At 49.0% G+C, this 20,178-nt stretch overlaps 6 protein-coding genes across 6 annotated transcripts; 3 read left to right on the top strand and 3 right to left on the bottom strand.

The window, feature by feature from the left end:
- Positions 1-49: 49 nt before the first annotated feature.
- Positions 50-1,129, bottom strand: TRUGW13939_08210 (uncharacterized protein; the record flags this gene model as incomplete). The annotated part of the gene is made up of 3 exons (XM_035491346.1): positions 50-650; positions 710-759; positions 809-1,129. 3 exons carry the CDS (start codon positions 1,127-1,129, stop codon positions 50-52), a joined length of 972 nt encoding a protein of 323 aa, XP_035347239.1.
- A 22-nt stretch (positions 1,130-1,151) lies between these two features.
- TRUGW13939_08209 (uncharacterized protein) lies at positions 1,152-4,437 on the bottom strand (the record flags this gene model as incomplete). The annotated part of the gene is made up of 6 exons (XM_035491345.1): positions 1,152-1,165; positions 1,327-1,947; positions 2,021-2,322; positions 2,813-3,095; positions 3,153-4,246; positions 4,304-4,437. The coding sequence occupies 6 exons, from the start codon at positions 4,435-4,437 to the stop codon at positions 1,152-1,154; spliced, it is 2,448 nt and encodes an 815-aa protein (XP_035347238.1).
- Positions 4,438-4,753: 316 nt separating this feature from the next.
- Positions 4,754-7,094, top strand: TRUGW13939_08208 (uncharacterized protein; the record flags this gene model as incomplete). The annotated part of the gene is made up of 7 exons (XM_035491344.1): positions 4,754-4,917; positions 4,993-5,126; positions 5,177-5,511; positions 5,560-5,640; positions 5,691-6,307; positions 6,362-6,544; positions 6,593-7,094. 7 exons carry the CDS (start codon positions 4,754-4,756, stop codon positions 7,092-7,094), a joined length of 2,016 nt encoding a protein of 671 aa, XP_035347237.1.
- A 1,510-nt stretch (positions 7,095-8,604) lies between these two features.
- TRUGW13939_08207 (uncharacterized protein) lies at positions 8,605-10,668 on the top strand (the record flags this gene model as incomplete). Its single annotated transcript, XM_035491343.1, has 3 exons — positions 8,605-8,670; positions 8,732-9,343; positions 9,394-10,668. The coding sequence occupies 3 exons, from the start codon at positions 8,605-8,607 to the stop codon at positions 10,666-10,668; spliced, it is 1,953 nt and encodes a 650-aa protein (XP_035347236.1).
- A 154-nt stretch (positions 10,669-10,822) lies between these two features.
- Positions 10,823-11,923, bottom strand: TRUGW13939_08206 (uncharacterized protein; the record flags this gene model as incomplete). The annotated part of the gene is made up of 2 exons (XM_035491342.1): positions 10,823-11,288; positions 11,346-11,923. 2 exons carry the CDS (start codon positions 11,921-11,923, stop codon positions 10,823-10,825), a joined length of 1,044 nt encoding a protein of 347 aa, XP_035347235.1.
- A 1,377-nt stretch (positions 11,924-13,300) lies between these two features.
- TRUGW13939_08205 (uncharacterized protein) lies at positions 13,301-20,106 on the top strand (the record flags this gene model as incomplete). Its single annotated transcript, XM_035491341.1, has 3 exons — positions 13,301-13,696; positions 13,765-17,893; positions 19,205-20,106. The coding sequence occupies 3 exons, from the start codon at positions 13,301-13,303 to the stop codon at positions 20,104-20,106; spliced, it is 5,427 nt and encodes a 1,808-aa protein (XP_035347234.1).
- Positions 20,107-20,178: the final 72 nt, after the last annotated feature.

Genomic DNA, 20,178 nt, shown 5'->3' with positions numbered 1-20,178 from the left:
AAACCAAAGCGTAGACAGTATTTTTGCTCTTTATTATAAGCAACAGGTACTATAATGTCGACCGAGGAGTGTGAGGATTAAGGATATCTCCTAACCACCCCGCCAACATGGCAATCATCTCCTTAGTACAGCTGTGACCCGTATTCTCCTGTACATAAAAAGTGATATCCTGCTCACTACCTGGTACCTCCTTGCGCCGTCTCTCCTCTAGCCACGCAGCTGTATACTTTGCCGGCACTAGCTTGTCGTGCACACCATTGCATAACAACAAGGGCACATTTGTGGGAAAGTGGTCTGTGACTTTGACGTCATCCCGATAAATCATCTCGGCCAGAGCGCGCGGCCATCGGCGCTGTTGCTCTGGTGTCATGATCGGTTCCAAATCGTCGTACTTCAACGTGTCTTCCGTATCAATTCCTAGTCGACTGAGCAACAAGGGCGTCAAGTTAGGGCATCCAACAATCATTGTGTATGCACAGAACTGGCCGGGGGCTGCCAAGGAAGCAATACGCCAGGCAGTGTGTCCTCCGAGGGATACGCCAGCCATGATATTATAAAACCGACTAAACTGGGGGAGATAACAGGGAAGGTAGTCCACCACAAGCTTAAAGTCTTGCGCACACCCGGAGATCATGGATGTCAAGTCCATTCTATACATGTTTATCAGTATAACTAGAGCTTCCTGACATACAGGTAAGGATAAACGTACGCGTGATTCTCGTTGCCCTCTTTCCAAGTCGTATTTGCTTGAGGGAAAATCTGACCCAACAGTTAGAAAGGATGAACCGGCATCAAATTAAATACCTACCTCTCGATCTCCATGATTCCTCATATTCATCGTCAGGGCAATTAGCCCCAGTCGTTTACCCTTCCTCGTATCCATTCGGTATCGATGCAAGATTTCATGGGCCATGTCTTCCATGACACGATACGTGCGGGTTCGGTTATGCGCCATATAAAGCACCGCGATGTCTCCATTACGATCGGGAGACCTGTTAAGATTCACTTCATCTAGTCCATAGATGTAGACTTTGAGCCCGCCGATGACCAGCTCGGTCTTGCTTGAGAGGGGAGTGCTTGGTGGGAGAGAGAATCGAGGCTCTAGGCCGTCGATAGTTTGTGTCGTCATTTTTTATTATTTTGTTTAAGGTTTAAACATTTCGAGCTTAAGAGTTACTGACTTAAGAGAAATACATTTATAGCTATTACAATGTTGAGATGGCCGGCAAAACGGCCGACTCGGCTAAACAAGATAATTACCGGACCCGCTACGACATCGGCACTACTCGGCAATAATGAAGACAGTAATTCCACCTAACTACTAACTAGTCCAGTAGTCCAACGCCAAGGGATGCCGGTCAAAAAAGTCCAGTACAATCGGAGTCGCATTGAAACTTGCCGGATGATGACCCGGCTTCTGGTTATCGGCATTCGGGATTGTGCTGGGCCAGTCGTGCCCGATCACAGAGTCATATATTAGACGGACAAGCCCAGTAAGACCAAATGAATAAGCTACCGTGTTTGAAGCTACCCAGGTTGTGAAGTTCTTGCTACTGTCGAGCTTGTCTCGTGCTGCCCACTCTTGAATGAAATGTGGAATACTGGGCAGGCATTCTTCCTTGCGTTCCCCGCCCGAGTATGAAATGGTGGTGTCGTTTCCACCATGAAAAGCCAGAAACGGGATATTCGATCGTGCTGCATGGCAGGGAATGTTCACTGTCGACGGCGCACAGGGCAATGTATCCACATAGTATGCTCCTGAAACTGGAGCAAAGGCTGCAAAACGTTTGGACATGCCAGCATCGCAGGCAAGGACGTTGGTGAAACCGCCACCATCGGACTTTCCAGTAGCCCAAATACGATCCTTGTTAATGCAGTAGCTTGATTCGATCTTTTCTAGAATGTCGGCGGTGAATTTAACGTCGTCGATCTCGTCGCCAGGTACGCCTTGCCACTTATTCTTTACAATAATCAGCACAATGATATTGTATAAAAAGGAGAAACAGCAAAAAGGTCTAACATGCATTTACGCCCTGTGGATACACAACAATATGTCTGGTATTGAATTCCGGATTTGTCAACTGGTCCAGCCGCAACTGGTCCGTGGAGGTGCGAGCACCACCGTGGAAGGAGAAGATGACGCCGGCTGGAATATACGGCCTATACAGAGGCGGGATCGAGACAAGATAACTGCGATTGAGGCCGTTGCTTTCGATGGAGACATTGGAGACGTGTCCAATTGATTGTCTAAAGGGTAGACCGGTATACCTGCATGCTGCTGCATTTACGCCGGCCAAGCCTATGAGCATACTGACAAGCACCCTGAATGGTTGCATTTTCATAGTTCTTTTAGAAAGGATTCAATAATTAAGTATATTATGAAAGAGTTCATGCAGCAAGGATTAAAGCGGCTTACGCCAAGGCACCGAATATTATTTAAATACTTCCTTGATCCACAGCAAAGCTGATATTGCCGACATTGTCGAAATTACCGAAACTACCGAAATGGCTAACATCTTGCTGCTCTACCTGTATGGCTAGAAATGAGGACCCAATAAATTTCGTCAGATACGTCATTTAGTCTATCAATGATTGGTTACAAGTATGACTATATGTTGGCGCCTGCATATACCATTGATTGACTCCTCAAGAGACTAGCTTCGGTCGTTTGTTGTAGTTGTCAACATTGAACACTACATATGTATACGTTTTAGACCGACTGAAAGCAATAATTAACATGAACAGTTTCTCAACGGCGAAAAAATAATAAAAAATTGAGTCATGAGATCGTTCGGAACTGTAAACTTCCTACAGTACATATCGAAACTCTTCGTTCTGCATGTCCGTCAAGTTCTCATCAATTGAGTGAGTCAGGCCAGTCTCTCTGCTTCTTGACGTCTTGTCCCTCTTTGCGTTTTCCCTGCGCAAGGCAATATAAGTGACGGTGGCAACGACAACCACACCACACAGACACACAAAGCTGCCGATGAACCCAGCCCGGTATAGCGGTCCTGGTGACGCGCCGAATATTAACGGCCCAATAATGTTGCCGACGCAGTAGCCAGCAAAGGTCGATGCGCTGGTAGTAGTTTTTTCTGCAGATCGTTAGCTTACACGTAATTATTCACAGCGAAAGAAAGTGGAAGACTCACTGGTGTGGCCGGCGATGTTGGACGCAGCTAGAGAAACAGCTAACCCCCCAGAAGCGACCTGAACGGCAATAAGAAATATGCCTGCGAATAAAAGACCCCTATTGCTGCGCGGTCCCAACCAGCAGATCAGAGTTCCTGCGATGGAGATCAGTGCACACACCGCAATGCATATGTAGCGGGTACCAGCCCATTTGCGAGTTATATATCCGACAAGAAGGATAGATAGCGCGGTAATAGCGCCAATTGGACAAGTCAGAGCCAAGGAGTCGAAATGATTGAATCCAAAGCCGTTGATCACGATTGTGCCGAAAGTGCCGATAGCCCCTGAAGGAACGCCCGTCAAAAGAACGATCAAGGTACAGCTGTACGTTTTATAGTCGCGAAATGCCTCGAAACATTGGCTCTTCTCAAAGACAGTGCTGATTGTACCAGCCTGGTTTTTCTGCAAACGGCGGATGGCGATTCCGCGTTCCGATTCACTCAATCCTTTTGTCGTGAGGGGGCTGTCCGGAAGAGCGAGGAAAAGAACGACGGACCACAGGGTGGTGACGGCACCGAGGATCAAGAACATGGGCTTCCATGGGAGGAGCGAGCTAGGGATCTGACCGAGCCCATAGTTGATCAAGGGCGAGATCGTGGTGGCAACACCGACACAGCAATACCACAGCCCCATGCGCAGAGCCTGCTCTTCACGCGTCCACCAGAAGGTCACCAAGACGGTAAAAGTAGGCGCGACGGCAGACTCGAGCAGGCCCAGCATGAAGCGATTGACCATGATCCCAGCATAGTTGGAGCATCCGGCAGTAGACATGACCACGGCGCCCCAAAGCATAGTGGACAGCGATATCACGCGCGAGGTCGGGTAGTGCTGTGCCAGGTACACCATCGGATAGGTACCGACCAGGTAACCAATGTAGAAAATCATTGATGCATTTGAGTACCGCCGGTTATTCGTGATTGGCGTCCCGTCGGCATCGTATCCGACCACGGTCGTCAGACCCAGATCGGTGTTGAGGTTGAACTGTGTGGCAGCGCTGAGAATACCTTTATCGTAGCTTTGCAGCGTGTACGTGACCATCATCAGTGGGACAATCCTGTTTCATGTCGGTCAGTTTTTGCTAGCTAGTAAGACAGGGGGCCGGGGGGCTAACCAAAGGTCCAGCTTGCGGACAAGGCGTCTCTCTTCTTGAGGCGAGTAATCCATCTCGTCTTTCTTGTCAATCTCTTCAGCCTTTTCGGCCTCTTCCACGTCGAGTTTTTCGACGCGTCGGATAGAGTCGTCCATGCTGGTGCCAGATGTAGATGTAGGTCAATTAATCAATCAGTCAGTCAGTTGACCACTAGGACAACTAAGTCAACAGCTGGCATTATGCCGGCTTTTATAGGCAGCTGTCATCGCGAGGTCTTGCTCCGGTAAAGTCAACCTGATTGCATTTTTACTTTCCCCAGATTTTTTTTAACTTGCCTTTTGCGGGGGAAGCAGAAATGCCGAATTTGCCGAGAGAGCCGATGCGGGGACGACCCCAAAGCTACGCATTTCTCCCGCGGCAATTTCACTCACCGTCAACCATGCATGTACGCAGTAATGTACTACCGCCATAATGGTCCACGATAACGCTTCCAAAAAGCCGCGTCGTTCGCGTGTTGCATGCAGCAGTTGCAACAGCCGCAAGGTGCGGTGCGACGTGACCCAGACAGGTACGCCATGTACCAATTGCCGGCACGAGGCCGCCGTGTGTGAGATCCGGGCACGGAAAAAGCATCGGTGAGTGAAGAAAGTCCCCCATCCAAATCCCCATACCCCAGCTGGATGCTCCGGACAAAGCTGATTCAGATGAAGACCGCGTGTGCCGAGACGGGGCGTGCGAGAGACGAGTTCGCGGCCAGAGGCAGCCGATATTGCCGATACTGCGGACGCAGCGACGACGGACGCAGAAGGCGTTTTGCCGGACGATAGTGCCTGCTCTTATATTGGTAAGTAATGGTTATCTATCTCTAGGGTGTAAAGATAGTAACATTGTAAGGCGACACGCGCGGCCCCCGGGAAACCGTGTACGAGCTGTGTCATCCTGGAGTGCCGCAAGAGGCATACCGGCCACCCACCAGCATTGCTCCATGTAGCCCATCCAACACAAGTACTGCGTATAAGCCGCACGAGCTGGACTATATTCGTCACCAAGGCGGGTTTTCCTCGCTTCCTCCAGATGTCTGTGACGAGCTGGTCCGCTGCTACTTTTGCCATGTGCATTTCTTCCTGCCAGTTGTGGAAGCTTCGACATTTCTGAACGAGTACGTTGAGAACCGATGTCAGAATGTCAATTCCTTGTTATTGTGGAGCATGTTTCTGGCGGCTACCAATGTAAGTTTATTTTATATAATGCTGTTGTATATGCTCATGTTGGGATAGTTCGTCGACGTGGATGTTTTGCATCGAGCAGGATTTCCGTCGCGGAAGGTTATGAAGAAAGCCATGTACACGAGGGCAAAGGTGCGTGCTTTGTTAAAACGGTGGACTAGTAGTTTCTGATTGATAAAAAGTGCTTCTACGATCTTGACCACGGTACAGACAAGATCATCTTGATTCAGTCAGTCCTCCTGATGAGCTTCTGGTATTCGGATGCCCAAGATCACACCGGCGCCTGGTATTGGGTTGGCATCGCCGTGACGTTGGCGCAGGGAATGGGAATTCACCGCTGTACTAATGCTCAATCACGGCATCCGAATCTGATTCTGTCCGAGGAACGACATCGCCTCACACGTCGTCTGTGGTGGACGTGTGTGGTCCGCGACCGATGGCTCTCGCTCGCAAAAGGACGTCCGATGCGGATCCACGATGAAGACTGCGACGTGGCTCTCCCGTGTACAAAAGATCTTCTAGACGAGTTCGAGGTGCTTTCTGCTCACGCAACACGTGAATTCATCCCTCGTGGGGTCGACGGTCTCGCCGACATGTGGGTGCAGCTTGTCAGAGTCAGCGTTACTCTCGGCCGCATTATGCGTACGCATTACCGACTCAAAGGTCCCAAACCTGGCGTTGAAGACATTGATGAGCTGGCTGCCGATCTGGATGACTGCCAGCCAGGTGCAGCAGTAGGTATACAGGGAACGAGTGATGTCCTGCTGCTGCATGAATACCACCTGCAGCTCTTCTACCAGTGCGTCTGTCTTGCCCCTGGATTTGTATCTTTTTATACTTATAATGTGTCCAGAGCCAGCGTAACCGTTCTCTACCGACCGTATTTTCTAAATGCACCTGGTTCGTTCCCTGGAAACTCGTCAGCCGCGTGGCAGCAAATGGTGCGTAGCCGAGTGCGAACGGCGGCGTCGGCGACCAACAACGTTGTCGAGAAAATAGTCGAGATGGACGCCGTTAAGTTTATCAAGCCCATGGTGTATGTTATGCAAAGCGAGTTGAGAGAATGTGACTAACGGCCCATCAGCATCACCTCATTGATCCCAGCCATGCAAATCCATCTGTTTGACTGCAAATCACGCAGTCCGCTACAAGCTAGCCTGGGCCAAAATAGGCTTCAGCTTTGCTTGTTGCTCTTGGCCAGCTTGCGCGACACTTATTGGAGCGCGGGAGTCATGTATCGACTGTTCGATCGTGCACAAAGCATCCTCATCAACAAGGGAAACGACAACTCAACTACCAGGCAGAATGATACGAATCAGCACCCGGCCCAAGACCAAACCACCGCCGGGCATACAACGGATAGAGGGATGCCCAGCGTTGTGACATTCCCTCCAGACACCTCTGTCGCCAGCATCCCAGGCAATGAATTTATGCCAAACAGTGAGTCTCGGGAATTCAACAATTGGGAGCACTTGTTCAGTCCGGGATTTTCTCTGCCCGACGACCTCTCGCAGGTGTTTTTCACCGAATACACAACTGGTGTAGTAGAGGGAGAGGAGCCGATTAGCTCTTGGTATGATGTTTGATTAGGAAGGAAGAAAGAGTAATTTCAGGAACTGGCAAGTCTGTATTATATATCTGCTTCGAGGATACTTTCTATTTATATGTAGCAAATAACGATACAACATTGAATGATTGATTTGGAAACACACACCTAGGATCGCCCCCACAATCAATTGACATGAAGTCCTAAAGCCACGGAGCAAGTTGTCGAACTGTGTCCTCTGTGGACATGTCTGGGCCTAAGGTCCAGTAGGCTGCCACCTCTCGGTCGAGAATAGGACAATGCGTTGTTGTTTTGTCAGCTAACGGCTGTCTGTTCTCTTTGTCTTCGTTTAGCTTTCGTTTCTTCTGCCGCGAGGATTTCCTTGTTGCCCTTGTCTTTTTTTCATGCTGAAGATCTATTGCTGAAGAGCCTGGCTGTTGACCTGCTTTCTCAGGTCCCTCCTCTTCATCGAAAAAGTATAGATCCCGAAGCGTTTCTAGTTTTTTAAGGGTGTCTTTATCTAAGACACCTACTCGAACATTACCAAGAATAAGAAATGTTCGCCGTAGGCTGGCCAGGGGTGCTCCATGCCAACTGAGTGAGTGGCTTTGATAGTGTCGTATAGTCGACTGGTTAAGTCGAAATCAACTAGCCCCATTTCTTGCCAAAGATGGGACTATGGTCAGTAACAATTAGTATAGTATACATGTATTAGCAACTGGATGGAGTATATGCAACAAACCTGTCTGTCATCCTAGACAACTATTTGTGCGATATGGGGGTTCGCCCGGCACTCGTCACACATTGCTATAACGCTAGTCCTTGTAGCAACGGTGGATGTTATTGATCGACTGGATATATTACTGACTGAGTCGGGCTTGCGAAGTTCTATTGAAAGCTGCACCAAAAGACGTCAATCTATGGTTTATCCGCACGCGCCAACAAGTTCTGTCCGCTGTCTGCCAGTTTTAGTGGGTGGTCTCAGGTACGGAGGGAGCATGAATCATACGGCTGAGTGTGGTTCGAGTGATTAATTGTCGCTATAAAAATATGACCAGAATACTATAATCCCAACCAAGGGGTCCGTTTTTGGCAGGGTGGTAATTTTTGGTACGTGCCAATATAAGCTCACCGAGATCGAGGAGGTAAGGTGGAGGAGGGGCATATCTGACTAGTGTGGGTCACATGACCTCGACTGCACCGACCGTCTAACATTATTAATTATCTTGTTTTGGTCGCTCTTGCCAGTTTTAATATTCTACATCAAGGGAAAGAGGGAATACATATAGTAGCGGCCCCACAAGGCTGCCTGGCAAGTACCTGCAAGGCTGCAGCGAATCGGAACAGTCCTACCCCAAATTGTGGGTCGGAGATAAAGCTTCTTCACGTGACTTCGCGTCCGGCGGCGGCGGGTCTCGCGTCATAAGAGAGCACGTGCAGCAGGAGCTCCAGGCAGCAGACGAGGCAACAGAGGGGAATCCTCCATTACTTCTTTCGCCCACTGCCAGGTTTCATGATTCACGAAGAAACGATGCCATAAGGCCCTCACGATGGCTGAGAACTACCCGCCACAGGACGAAGATGCCTTTCAAGAAGAGGAGGAGGTTGATGATGCCGTATGCCCGTACACAATGTCTAAGAAAGAAAGTCCACCGCTAATTGCATTTTCCCCTCTAGGGCTATAAATCTGTCAAAGATGCCGTTCTTTTCGCTATCGAGATCAGCGATTCCATGCTGGAGGCCCGGCCGGCATCATCGGACAAACATGCTCCAGAGTCTCCAGTAAAAGCCGCCATCAAATGCGCCTACAGCTTGATGCAGCAGCGCATAATCTCTCACCCAAAAGATATGATGGGCGTGCTATTCTTTGGAACGGAAGCGTCAAAATTTTACACGGAGAACGAAGAAAGCCGAGGGGACCTTGCCTACCCCCATTGTTACCTATTTACGGACCTGGACATTCCCGATGCAGACGACGTAAAAAAGCTACGTGCAATGGCTGAAGACGAGGAGGATGCGGCCAACGAAATTCTTGTCCCTTCGAAAGACCAAGTTACGATGGCTAATGTGCTCTTCTGTGCCAATCAAATCTTTACATCCAAGGCCTCCAACTTTCTTTCTCGGAGACTTTTCATAATCACAGACAATGACAACCCACATGGAACCGACCGTGCCATGCGTTCCGCTGCCACAGTTCGAGCTAAGGACTTGTACGATCTTGGAGTGATCATTGAGTTGTTCCCTATCTCCAAGCTAGATCACGACTTTGACAGGTCGAAATTCTATGATGTAAGCCGGGTTATAATAATTGCCGAGAGGAGGTTGCTAACAGTAACCAGGACATAATTTACAAAACAACCCCTAGCGACCCGGAAACTTCTGGCTTGCTGCCAGCCTTGTCACAAGTTCCGACCTCCGGTGGCGATGGCATTTCGCTGCTGAATTCCCTCTTGTCTTCTGTGAATTCGAAGTCTGTTCCTCGTCGGGCTCTTTTCTCAAATGTCCCATTGGAATTTAGTCCAGATTTTAAGATATCCGTCACTGGATACCTCATTTTCAAAAAGCAGGAGCCATCCAGAAGCTGCTATATCTGGCTTGGCGGCGAAAAGCCCCAGATTGCACAGGGCACGACAACTCAGCTGGCAGAGGACACCGCACGGACTGTTGAAAAAGGAGAGATTCGCAAGGCGTATAAATTTGGTGGGGAGCAAGTCTCCTTCACCATCGAAGAACAACAGGCGCTACGCAATTTTGGCGACCCCGTGATTCGCATCGTAGGGTTTAAGCCGATATCGTCGCTTCCAATCTGGGCTTCTACCAAACATCCTACATTCATATACCCATCTGAAGAAGACTATGTAGGGTCGACCCGAGTATTCTCGGCTCTTCAACAGAAGCTACTGCAAGACCAAAAGATTGGGATCGTATGGTTTATTCCTCGACGGAATGCGGCGCCTGTCTTGGCCGCCATGCTCCCTGGCCCAGAAAAACTGGACGAAAACAATGTTCAGGTAACTCCACCAGGCATGTGGCTTTTACCTTTGCCCTTTGCAGATGATATCCGGCAAAATCCCGAGACAAACCTGGTAGTCGCTCCGGAGCCACTGATTGATCACATGAGGACGATAGTACAACAGCTACAACTTCCCAAAGCCCAGTACGATCCTCACAAATACCCTAATCCATCTTTACAGTGGCATTATCGTATCCTGCAGGCACTCGCATTAGACGAAGATCTGCCAGAACAGCCAGAGGACAAAACCATTCCCAAGTATAGACAAATCGACAAGCGAGCGGGTGACTATGTTGTGGAATGGGGCGAGGAACTCGAAGCACAGCATCGCAAACTGTTTGCCGAACAGCCCAAAACCTCAACGCTAGCTAAGAGAGGACCAAAGGCGACGGAGCCCCTGGCTGAAAAACCTTCGAAAAAGGTCAAGACTGAGGATAGTGATCAGACTGCGAACGTGCTGAAACTTTACCACGGTGGGAATTTGTCAAAGCTGACACTTCCGGTGCTTAAGGAATTCCTGACCTCTAAATCACTATCTACTACTGGAAAGAAGGCGGATTTGATAGAGAGGGTAGAGGAGTACTTTGATAAAAAGGGATAGCTCGGGAGTGCTGTTTATCTTAGCTAGATAGATGGAGAATATGCATTCGTCTTCCTACTAGTTAAAGCTGCTGGATACTACATATGTAATAAGGCGCGTGTCTTTATTAACTTTTTGCATTGCAGGCAAATGCTATTTACATAATGCAATCCAATTAGGACTCTGTCCCAATAGGCTCCTCTTCGCCACTTTCCACTTCCTCGCCGTTGGCAATAGCCTCTTCCCGACGCTTCCTAGCCCTATCTCGTTTCTTCTCTAAAAGATGGTTGAGCTTCTTAGACATATTAAACACGCCCCCTGTGCCCGCGCCGCAAGCAGCGCACGATGGGTTTTTTCGATATCGCTGTAGAGCACATGACTCGCAAAAGTAGTGCCCACATTTGGTGATGATAGGGTTTTTATAAGAATTCTTGCAAATGATGCAGGCAAAGGGGATGCTCTCAAGCAACTTGTCGTCGTTTTCGTCATCGTCGTCTCCCGCTGCCTTGTCCCTATTCTCTCGCGAGGACACGGTTTGCCCGACAACTTTTTTGCCCTTGGTCTTGATTTCCCAATCTCGGTCGAGTTCCCATCCATGTTGGTAGTCTTCCCGCATATGGGCAAATTTACACGAATCGCCACTATAAATGAATGTTAGTTAGATGCACTTTTTGAAACTCCAAGGGGGGAATACGAACAATCCACAGAATCCACTTTTTTTGTAATCCACGCATACATCAGGAGCCATGTCGGTAAGTGTTATGGTGCGTACATTGGTCGACGCCTTCGTGGGACCGAACTGCTTGCTCGGCGCATCTGGGTTTTTGCGAACAAAAGATTGATAGTTTCCCGTGCCTCTATATGTGCCATCGGCGGATGGAGCGGTATTTGTTGTAGCTCTTGTTTTGCCCAGCAATTCCTTTGCGCTGAGGCCATTGTTTTCTCCTTCGTCGTACCAATTCGACTGTTTCGTAGCATCGTTTGAGGAAACGAGCGGTGCCGCAGCTGCGTAGACGGCGCTGTCACCATCTGCCTTTCGATGGGCGGCAAGATTGTTTGATGCTGACGAAGCTGTCACTGTCGCATTCTTCCGGCGTCGTTTTATGCGCCGGCCCTCGTCATCGTCTGAGGAGGTGAAATCGGAATCGGAATCGCCTGTTGGTGGCGGCGTCGCGGCTTTCTTGCGCAGGCTTGTCTTGGCTTTGGCAGAACGCTTTTTGAAAGTCACTTGAGGAGGAGCGTCGGCTAGCGCCGCTTCTGTGTTCTCGCCCGCCATTGTTTGCTGCGACAGGAAAAAAATTAGTTGTACAGAAGGTGAGTGGTAATGTTATATCGTCGTGGCGATTCTCGATTCTAGAAGCATCAAGAGCAACGAAGATAGATTCGGGCTAGCCTTATTTGGTTAGCGCTAGAAGTGATTACTTAGCAGACTCGTGACGTCACATGATTGGGCCGAGACAGCGATCGCGGCCATTGCCGAATTGGGACTAGCGGTCAATCCTGCAATTTCTCGCCTGCCGCTGATTCCCCTTTTGGGTAAAGCGCTGTTTACCGCTGTTTTATCAGCGCGCCGCAGCGAATCAGAGCGGCCAGTGCTTACTCCCGCCTGTCAGGACGTGGTATTTTACTATTTCGGCAGCAACATTATTGTTTACAATTTTACGCAGCGCGACACTCAGGAGCGTAATACGTCCAGGCATAAATAAAAACAAGCAGTGCCATCGCCTGAGAATAACAGATGGCGTTTGAACGTGCTGATCTGCTAAGGCAAAAAAACAAAAACAAAAAAACATGGGATGGTTCAGGCAGCGTAATTCATAAGGCGGCCGTACACAGAATACATACGGCCAGTTTGCAATACCCGCACGGCCCCTGCAAGGATGGGCAAGAAGGGCTCTGCTGGCCCTGAGTCTTGCCTGCGTGCCTGCCTTGCCTGGCTTCCTTTCTCTTCTTCTTCTCTTCCCCGTGTGTCCCCCGCCCGGCGAAGTCGGATCTTAGGTGTTTTCGACTTCGTTGCAGCAGAGTCCTCTCTCTTTTGTCACTCTCTTGTGTGTTTTCTTCATTTTCCTTTTCGTTCATCCATTGTATTACCACCGCGACAGCTCCCCCATCGCGTCCCGGCGTGGCCAGTTGTTAGTGCAGTCACTGTTGTGATCTGACTTCGACCCGTGTGCGCGCCCACTCTAAACGGCCAACCACAACGCGTTCCATAAAATCAATCCGCCTTTTGTTGATGGTCCAGAGTCCTGTGTCAACAAACCGATAACAGTCTTGTCTATCGCGGTGTTCAACCCCTCCCACAACAATCGTCCTTTCGTTCACTCCTTACTACTATTCGCCTTTTTTTCTTGTATGAGTTGTCCTTTGCGCCAAGACCGGTAGCCGCTTACCCTACCGCCGACCATCGACCTTCCTGCGGGACCGGATGATGCGCGCGACCTGATCACCACTTTTCGAAGATCAAACACAAGAAAAGAAGAAAAAAGAAAAACAGAAAAAAATATTTACTCGTACACCAGGTGCATACCATATTACTATCTCTGCCGCGACTTGTTAGCACCAAGTTTTCGGCTACCGTTTCACGTCAGGAACTAGCGACTGATTAATATCGCGCTGGTTGCTGAACGTGAACACCACCCCCACCCCATTCACCATGGAGGATCCTTTCGTTTCGAGCCCGGAAGGGCCTGCAGGTTCTCGCGAACCTCACCGGTATTCTTCCTTCGACACACAACTCTTCAGTTTGAACGCATCGTCGCCCTCTCAAGCTAAGCGAGCCCTTGAGGCGCATCTCGCCGAAACCGAGCGCAGACTCCAGGAGGCTTCCAAACTGGGAACTGCACTCATCAACCAGCAGAAAGAACTCTCCGAGAAACTGCAAGAAGTCGAACAACAGCGCGATGAAGGAGAAGTCGGACCCGAACTGCGACAAAAGCTCATCGAGTTGGAAAAGGAATATAATGAAATCGGACGTGAAAGCGCTCGAGCCTTTCTAGCCCCGAAGCGAGCTGTCAGTGGCGGAGAGGGAACGCCAATAGTTGATTTGCGCGTAAGGATACCCTGCGAACATTCTGTATATCAATTAACGATTGGGCTTATGCTAACTAATCTTTCCAGTCACCAGCCGCATCTGCCGTATTCACCAGCCAAGCCAGCGCATCACCATCAAAAGTCAGCGTTCCTTCGCGAAAGCAAAGAAACCAGCCCACTGGCCGTGTTCATGACATCGAGTTTGCAACCGAGATTTCGACATCTCTTCTTGCTCAAGTACGCCAATTGCAAGGACTTCTAGCCGAACGGGAAGAATCGCTAAAAGCTGCAAATTTGGAAAGTTCAAGACTCGAGCTCGAGGCAGAGGGGTTTTCGCAAAGAATCCGCGCTCTGGATGAAAGTGAACAACGCTACAAAGACGAAAACTGGAACCTGGAAACCCAAACCCACGAGCTCATAAATGCTGCCAAGGATTCCCAAGACCGTGAGACTAAGCTTAATAGTGCTCTAAGTTCCCTGTCCGCTGAAAAGAGCAAAATTGAACGGGAATTGGAAGAATTGAAGCAGAACAATGGAAAGCTCTTGGAGGACCAAGCTGCTGCCCAAAAAGCACATGATTCCGAGACTCACATGCTCCGCAGAAACTTGAACAGTGGAGATGCAGAACGACTTACTCTCAACGCCAAAGTTGAAGAACTGACAAGCCAGAACCAAGAACTTGCCAAGGCCGTTGCATCAATGCGAAGTCGCCATTTAGAAGCAGAAACGCCACGGCCCGTTCGCTTTCAGTCCGAAGATACAGAGTCAGAGCGTGATACCCCAGATAACTCACCGCCTCCGTCGCCCAACAAACAGACCCCAAGACACGGCCATCTTGAAACAGAGACAATCCGCAGCTCTCTAGGCCATGCTCATCGAATGATTCAGAACTTGAAGAGCAACATTCACCGAGAGAAAACGGAAAAGATCGAGCTCAAACGCATGTTACAAGAAGCCAGGGACGAACTCGAGACACGTCGACGTGACAACAATCCACCTGGAAGTGGAGCGAAGCGCCAAAAGATCAAGCCAGACACCTTCAAAAAGCCTCTTCCTCGGTCAGATCTCCTTGGCCCCGGTCGAAGAGGTCGCACAGAAATCTCTTTGGAGGAGCCGGATTGGGAAGATCACACCAGCGAAGCAAGCCCGACCAGGACGGTCCGATCGAAAGGGTCCCAACGAGTCCTTCCTTCCCGAGAGACCACTGATGCCAGTGATATTTACCAAACCGCTACCGAAGCTGAAGACGCTTTCGAAACCGCCAATGAACGGGAAACTGCAACTGAAAGCGAAGCTTTCCAGACCGGTGCTGAGAGTCTGGCTGAGGATAGCAATGGTGACCTTACCGAAACTGAGGATAGAGGAACACCTCGCCAAGGCACGCTCGGCCGTCGAAGAGTCCCGTCTCAACTGGTTATGGCGAAGGCTGGCAATAGAACTTCTTACTTAAGCACAGCGTCTACTTCCGACGATGAGGCCCCTGAAGTCCACACTCCCGTGCAATCTCAGCCTCAACGCCACCGTGTGAAAGTCAATAATAGGCCTGGCTACAGACGCATACGTCCCTCTGGAGAGGCGCCTATGGCATCCTCGATCAATGACACTTCTAGTACTCAAAACTCCCCGGTCAGCTCCTTCCAGCACGAGAATCCGGCGCCCATGGGTCAAAGTCTCTTTGCAGAGCTAGAGGAACTCGGAAGTCCTAGCAGTGATGGCGAATTTGGCACGCCCACGCGGTCCACTCATATGTTTTCACAGCCATCAACCCCACTTCAAAATTCAGTGATTTTGGATAGGGAAATTTCTCAGACGCCTATATCTTCGCGGCAGTCGACGATGGTGGACTCTTCTACAATGACGGAACCTTGGGCACCTGAAGTCGTCGTTGCAGCCACACCAGGACAGACGCCCGAAAATGATTCGGCAACTGGCACAGCATTACCAGATTCTGTGGACTCATCAACCCAGTATACGCCTACCAAGCTTTCCACTGGACATAATTCTGAGCACGTGGCAGCTGTCCCAACACCGCCAAAGACAATATGGGACGAATCAACTGCAGTTCGCGAGAAGGACATGACCAACGGGTTCCAAACTCCAGTCAAACGCCACCTAGATGTTTCTATAATCCAAGCGGAAGAGACAACGCCAATTGCCCCTGCAGTTCGTGAGTTAGCACTGTCTACTGTATTCGCTCAAGAGATAGAGCCAGTAGCACCGAAGTTGCCAGAGCGTGAAGTGGTTGTTGCTGTCGACCAAGATACAAAACCCAAATCGGCAGACCTTACCTTGTCCTCGATTCTTAGCGAACAGACTGAACCAGTTCCTTTCAAACTACCGGTGCCGGAACCTGTTGTCGTTGAGCCAGTACACGAGCCTTCCATCAAATCGACGACCCAATTGTCTATCTCGTCGATCTATTCTGCACAAACAGAGCCTATTCCAATCCAAAAACCGCCCTCCCCAGTTCCCACCCCACTATTCTTTTCTTATATCCAATCTATAGAGACGTTGCCCGAGGAGCCTGTTATCATAAAGCCTGAAGTTGTGCCAGTCCCTATTGTGGACGAGTCATTATCCCGGCCTGTATCTGCTGTACGCCGAACTGACCGTGATTTTGATCTCGCTCCTCACAAGAAACCCTCAACTATCTTTATTTCGGAAGACGCCACTAGCCAGGCTTCTCGTGAATTAGAGCTCGAAAATGAGCCCGCTGAGTCGAACTTGCCTTTGAGTGACATTTCTGGCAATGGCACTTCCCGGGAAGCCAAGAATATCGTGGTTGAGAATACTGACCAATCTGCTCAAACTATTCTGTCCTCCAAGCAAATCGACCAACTGCTTATGGACCGTATGGCAGCCCGTCCATTTACGCCATCCGAGCCACGATCGGTGTCTGGGTTTGATTCAACTATAAATTCTCCTGGTGCCACTCCCAAAGCTAAAACTCCCATTGTCGAAATCAGTTCTGTTCCGACGATGGAATCTACCCTCAAACGACCTGGAAGTGCCAATAGTGTGAGAATAGGCTCTGCTGGGAGTCAACACCCACCTCTCCCGCCAGACCACAAGCAAGTCATTGCAGCAGCACAAAACTCTCAGAGCCCTGCGGGCATAATGGGACCTCCTCTTGCACCAGCGTCGGCTTACAAAACGAGCAGGCGTCCCCGAACGCCAAACGAAGGTGCTACCTCGATTCGGTCTAGATCAAGACGTGAAAGCCAAACATCGACTGCACGCTCGTCTTTGTCTTCGTTTGTCTCCGAGCTCGATGTCAGGTTTAACATGCATCCAGACGACTTACCTCAAGGTATACCAAGTGGAACAGACCCACGCATGATCCAGGCAATTACTCAGACTATGATTGGAGAATATCTCTGGAAATACACGCGCAGGACTGTGACGGGTGATATGTCTAACACTAGACATCGTCGCTACTTCTGGGTCCACCCTTATACTCGCACACTCTACTGGAGCGACCAGGACCCGTCCAACGGTGGAAAGAATGAAAGCCGAGCGAAGAGTGTTGCTATTGAAGCTGTTCGCGTAATCACTGATGACAACCCTTATCCCCCTGGTTTGCACCGCAAGAGTCTCGAAGTCCTTACCCCTGGACGTCGTATACGGTTTACAGCTGCCACAAGTCAAAGACACGAAACATGGTTCAACGCCTTGTCATACCTTCTTCTACGGACCGAGGATGAGCGACAAACAGGAGAGCATGAGATGACCGCAGAGGATGTGGAAGAATTCAATCCTGGTATTCGAAGCCATTCACGCCAAACGGGCCCGAGAATGTCCGTGTCTTCTTATCACAGCGTCAGAACAAACACATCTAAAGCACGGGCGACATCGTCGTTGTCAATCCGCCCTCCAGTAACACCTGGCCGCGTGTCGCCCGCACCAAGCTCACAGCAAAACTCAACTTTTCGCCACCAGAGTACATCGTCTCGTTTGAGTAGCGTCCTGAATGCTACTGTTCGAGGATCCTTTGCAAGTATCAGAGGCAAACGTGCTCCGATTCCTAGCGAGGAAGCCTTCGCTAGTTACAATGCGGAACACGATAGCGCGGAGGACCTACGACAGGTCATTGAGCGTCAGGAACGTGAGGCAGATCGCTTAGAGAACGTTCGTGCGTGTTGCGATGGTAAGTTTAACTGCAAATCCCTTAAAACTCAAATGTTTATATCTGATAATTTCCATAGGCAAGCACGACGTTGGTTCCCTATCGAGAACTAGCCGTTTTAGCCCCGGTTTCAAACGATTATCACATTCGCATGACCACATCCATCACCATCATTGACCTCTCGATTCGACACCTAAAGCCATAGTGTACTAAAATCCTACTATTCCTTCAGTTTCGACAAAAAGCCTCAGCGCTAGACCAATCCGTTATATTGGTCAACGAGTTCCCTTTGTGTTATTTTGGTCCTACTTTGGCATCATTCGCAGCTCTGGTCGTCTTGCTTGGGAGTTGGACCGTTTACAGCATAATAAGTTATGCTTCCTTCTTTTATTTTTTTTTAGATCTCATGTCTTATCATTCTTTTTTCATATCGGTACTATTAATATGTCTTGCCCTTCTTTTCACAATGTTCTAGAGATCCTAGAACCGCCAATTCTGAACTTTATACGTTCTTCCTGGCCGTCAATATTCTGCAAAGTTGCTTTTCAATGTGGAAATTTGAAAGACTGTTGGGAACCTGGTTTCATATTCAAGACTGTCTCATACTTTGGAAACGGCCGTCACTCGCTCATCAAAATCTCCTACTACTACTATTCGTTTTGTTACTTTTAATCTTGTGTCAAATTAAGATTCTATTTCCTCGTGTTTTTTTCTCTTGTTGTCTTTTGCGCAAATTTGGCAACGAGGAATTGTACAGAAAGCCGACAGACACATCATATTATTCAGTCTGGGGCAATATACGCCTGGTTCGATTTGAATTTGGAACATCCCCCATTGAGTCGGCGTATATACCACTACTTATCAATACCATCGATGTAATCTGTTTTCTTCAAATGTCTTTGCTAAGGGTTAAGAGAGTTTGTATACATATTGATGTAATTCATGGTTTTTTTACTTGGTCAAGGAAGAAAGCTCCAGCTTACAAACCCGGATTTTACCAACTGATACCAACTGATTTTCATGAAATTTGAAAAGCACTTCCAATCCATGATGATATAGTACAACTGTCTAGGTAAATTATTACATTCCAGTTATTCCAACATCAAGTGACGTGTTTGATTGACTTTGGATCTAGTTCCTAGAACGGCATAGCGGCCCACGGCTCGTCGTTTATTGTTCATGGAACTATGAGAGCCACAACTTACACTTACACTTCACCAACTTTTGAAACCCAGACAATTTTTTTTCTTCTCAAAATGGCCGAATCCGGTGGATCCCCGACATGCACATACCAAGAGTACTTTGACGGCCTTTTAATACCTGGTCTTTTACTCCTTTCGGCATCCAAATGTATTTGATCTCTTACCTAAAGTGTTTTGATTTCAATCATGGAAAATTTAGCTAACACTATAACGAAACCCAAAGACTACGCAATCGTAGTATACGAAACAGTCTTCAGGCATAAACAACCGCTAGCACCGATACTCCGCTCCAGCGAGATTCAAGATGAAGCCTTTGGTCGATTCTGGGTCAATCTCTCTGTGCCACCAAACGAGAACGAAAACAACAAGCAGGTTGTTCCTGAGCAGCTCGTCGGCTCTTCGACCTTGATCCCGCCTTTGCTCGCCAAATGTCGCGGCGTCGTGCTGGATATTGGACCGGGAACAGGCTCGCAAATGCCGTATTTCGCCGCGCCAGCTGCAGCCGCGAATATCTCGGAAATCTACGGCGCAGAACCATGTACGGGGTTGCATGCCCAGCTCCAGAAGCGGGTGGTTTCAAACGAGCTCGATGGGAAATATCACATCGTCCCGGCTAGCGTCGAGAAACAGGAACTAATCAGCGCGCTTCAAAGGCAAGGCGTGCAGATCGATGATGATGATGATGATGATGATGATGAAGTCGTCGCCCAAAAGGGTATTTTTGACACGATCGTGTGTGTTCGTGTTCTCTGCTCAGTGCCGGAGCCTGACAAGACAATCGCGGATTTGTATTCGCTGCTACGCCCTGGGGGACAAATGGTCGTTGTTGAGCATGTTGCTAACCGATTTCCGAGAAAGACAGGCGGTAGTTTGCTTGCGAGGTTTATGCAGTCTGTGTATATGTGGATGGGCTACAGTTTCTTTGTCGGCAGCTGTCGTCTCGATCGAGACACTATGACGTATCTTTGCAACGCGGCAGATCACGATGGTGGATGGGAAAATGTTGACTTGCAGGAGAATTTTACGTGGTCAACCATGCCTTATATCTCAGGGACCTTGGTGAAAAGACAGGAGGATCCAGATGTCGCATCCAATAGATAGGAAGGGCTGTTTTGTGTAACCTGTGTGGCGTTTGTTTACCTGCATTGTATCCATTTCCAGCCATATTTGTTA

This window comes from Talaromyces rugulosus, chromosome IV (genome assembly GCF_013368755.1).
Source record: "Talaromyces rugulosus chromosome IV, complete sequence".
Taxonomy (NCBI): Eukaryota; Fungi; Ascomycota; class Eurotiomycetes; order Eurotiales; family Trichocomaceae; genus Talaromyces; species Talaromyces rugulosus.
This window is presented reverse-complemented; position numbering and strand designations above follow the sequence as displayed.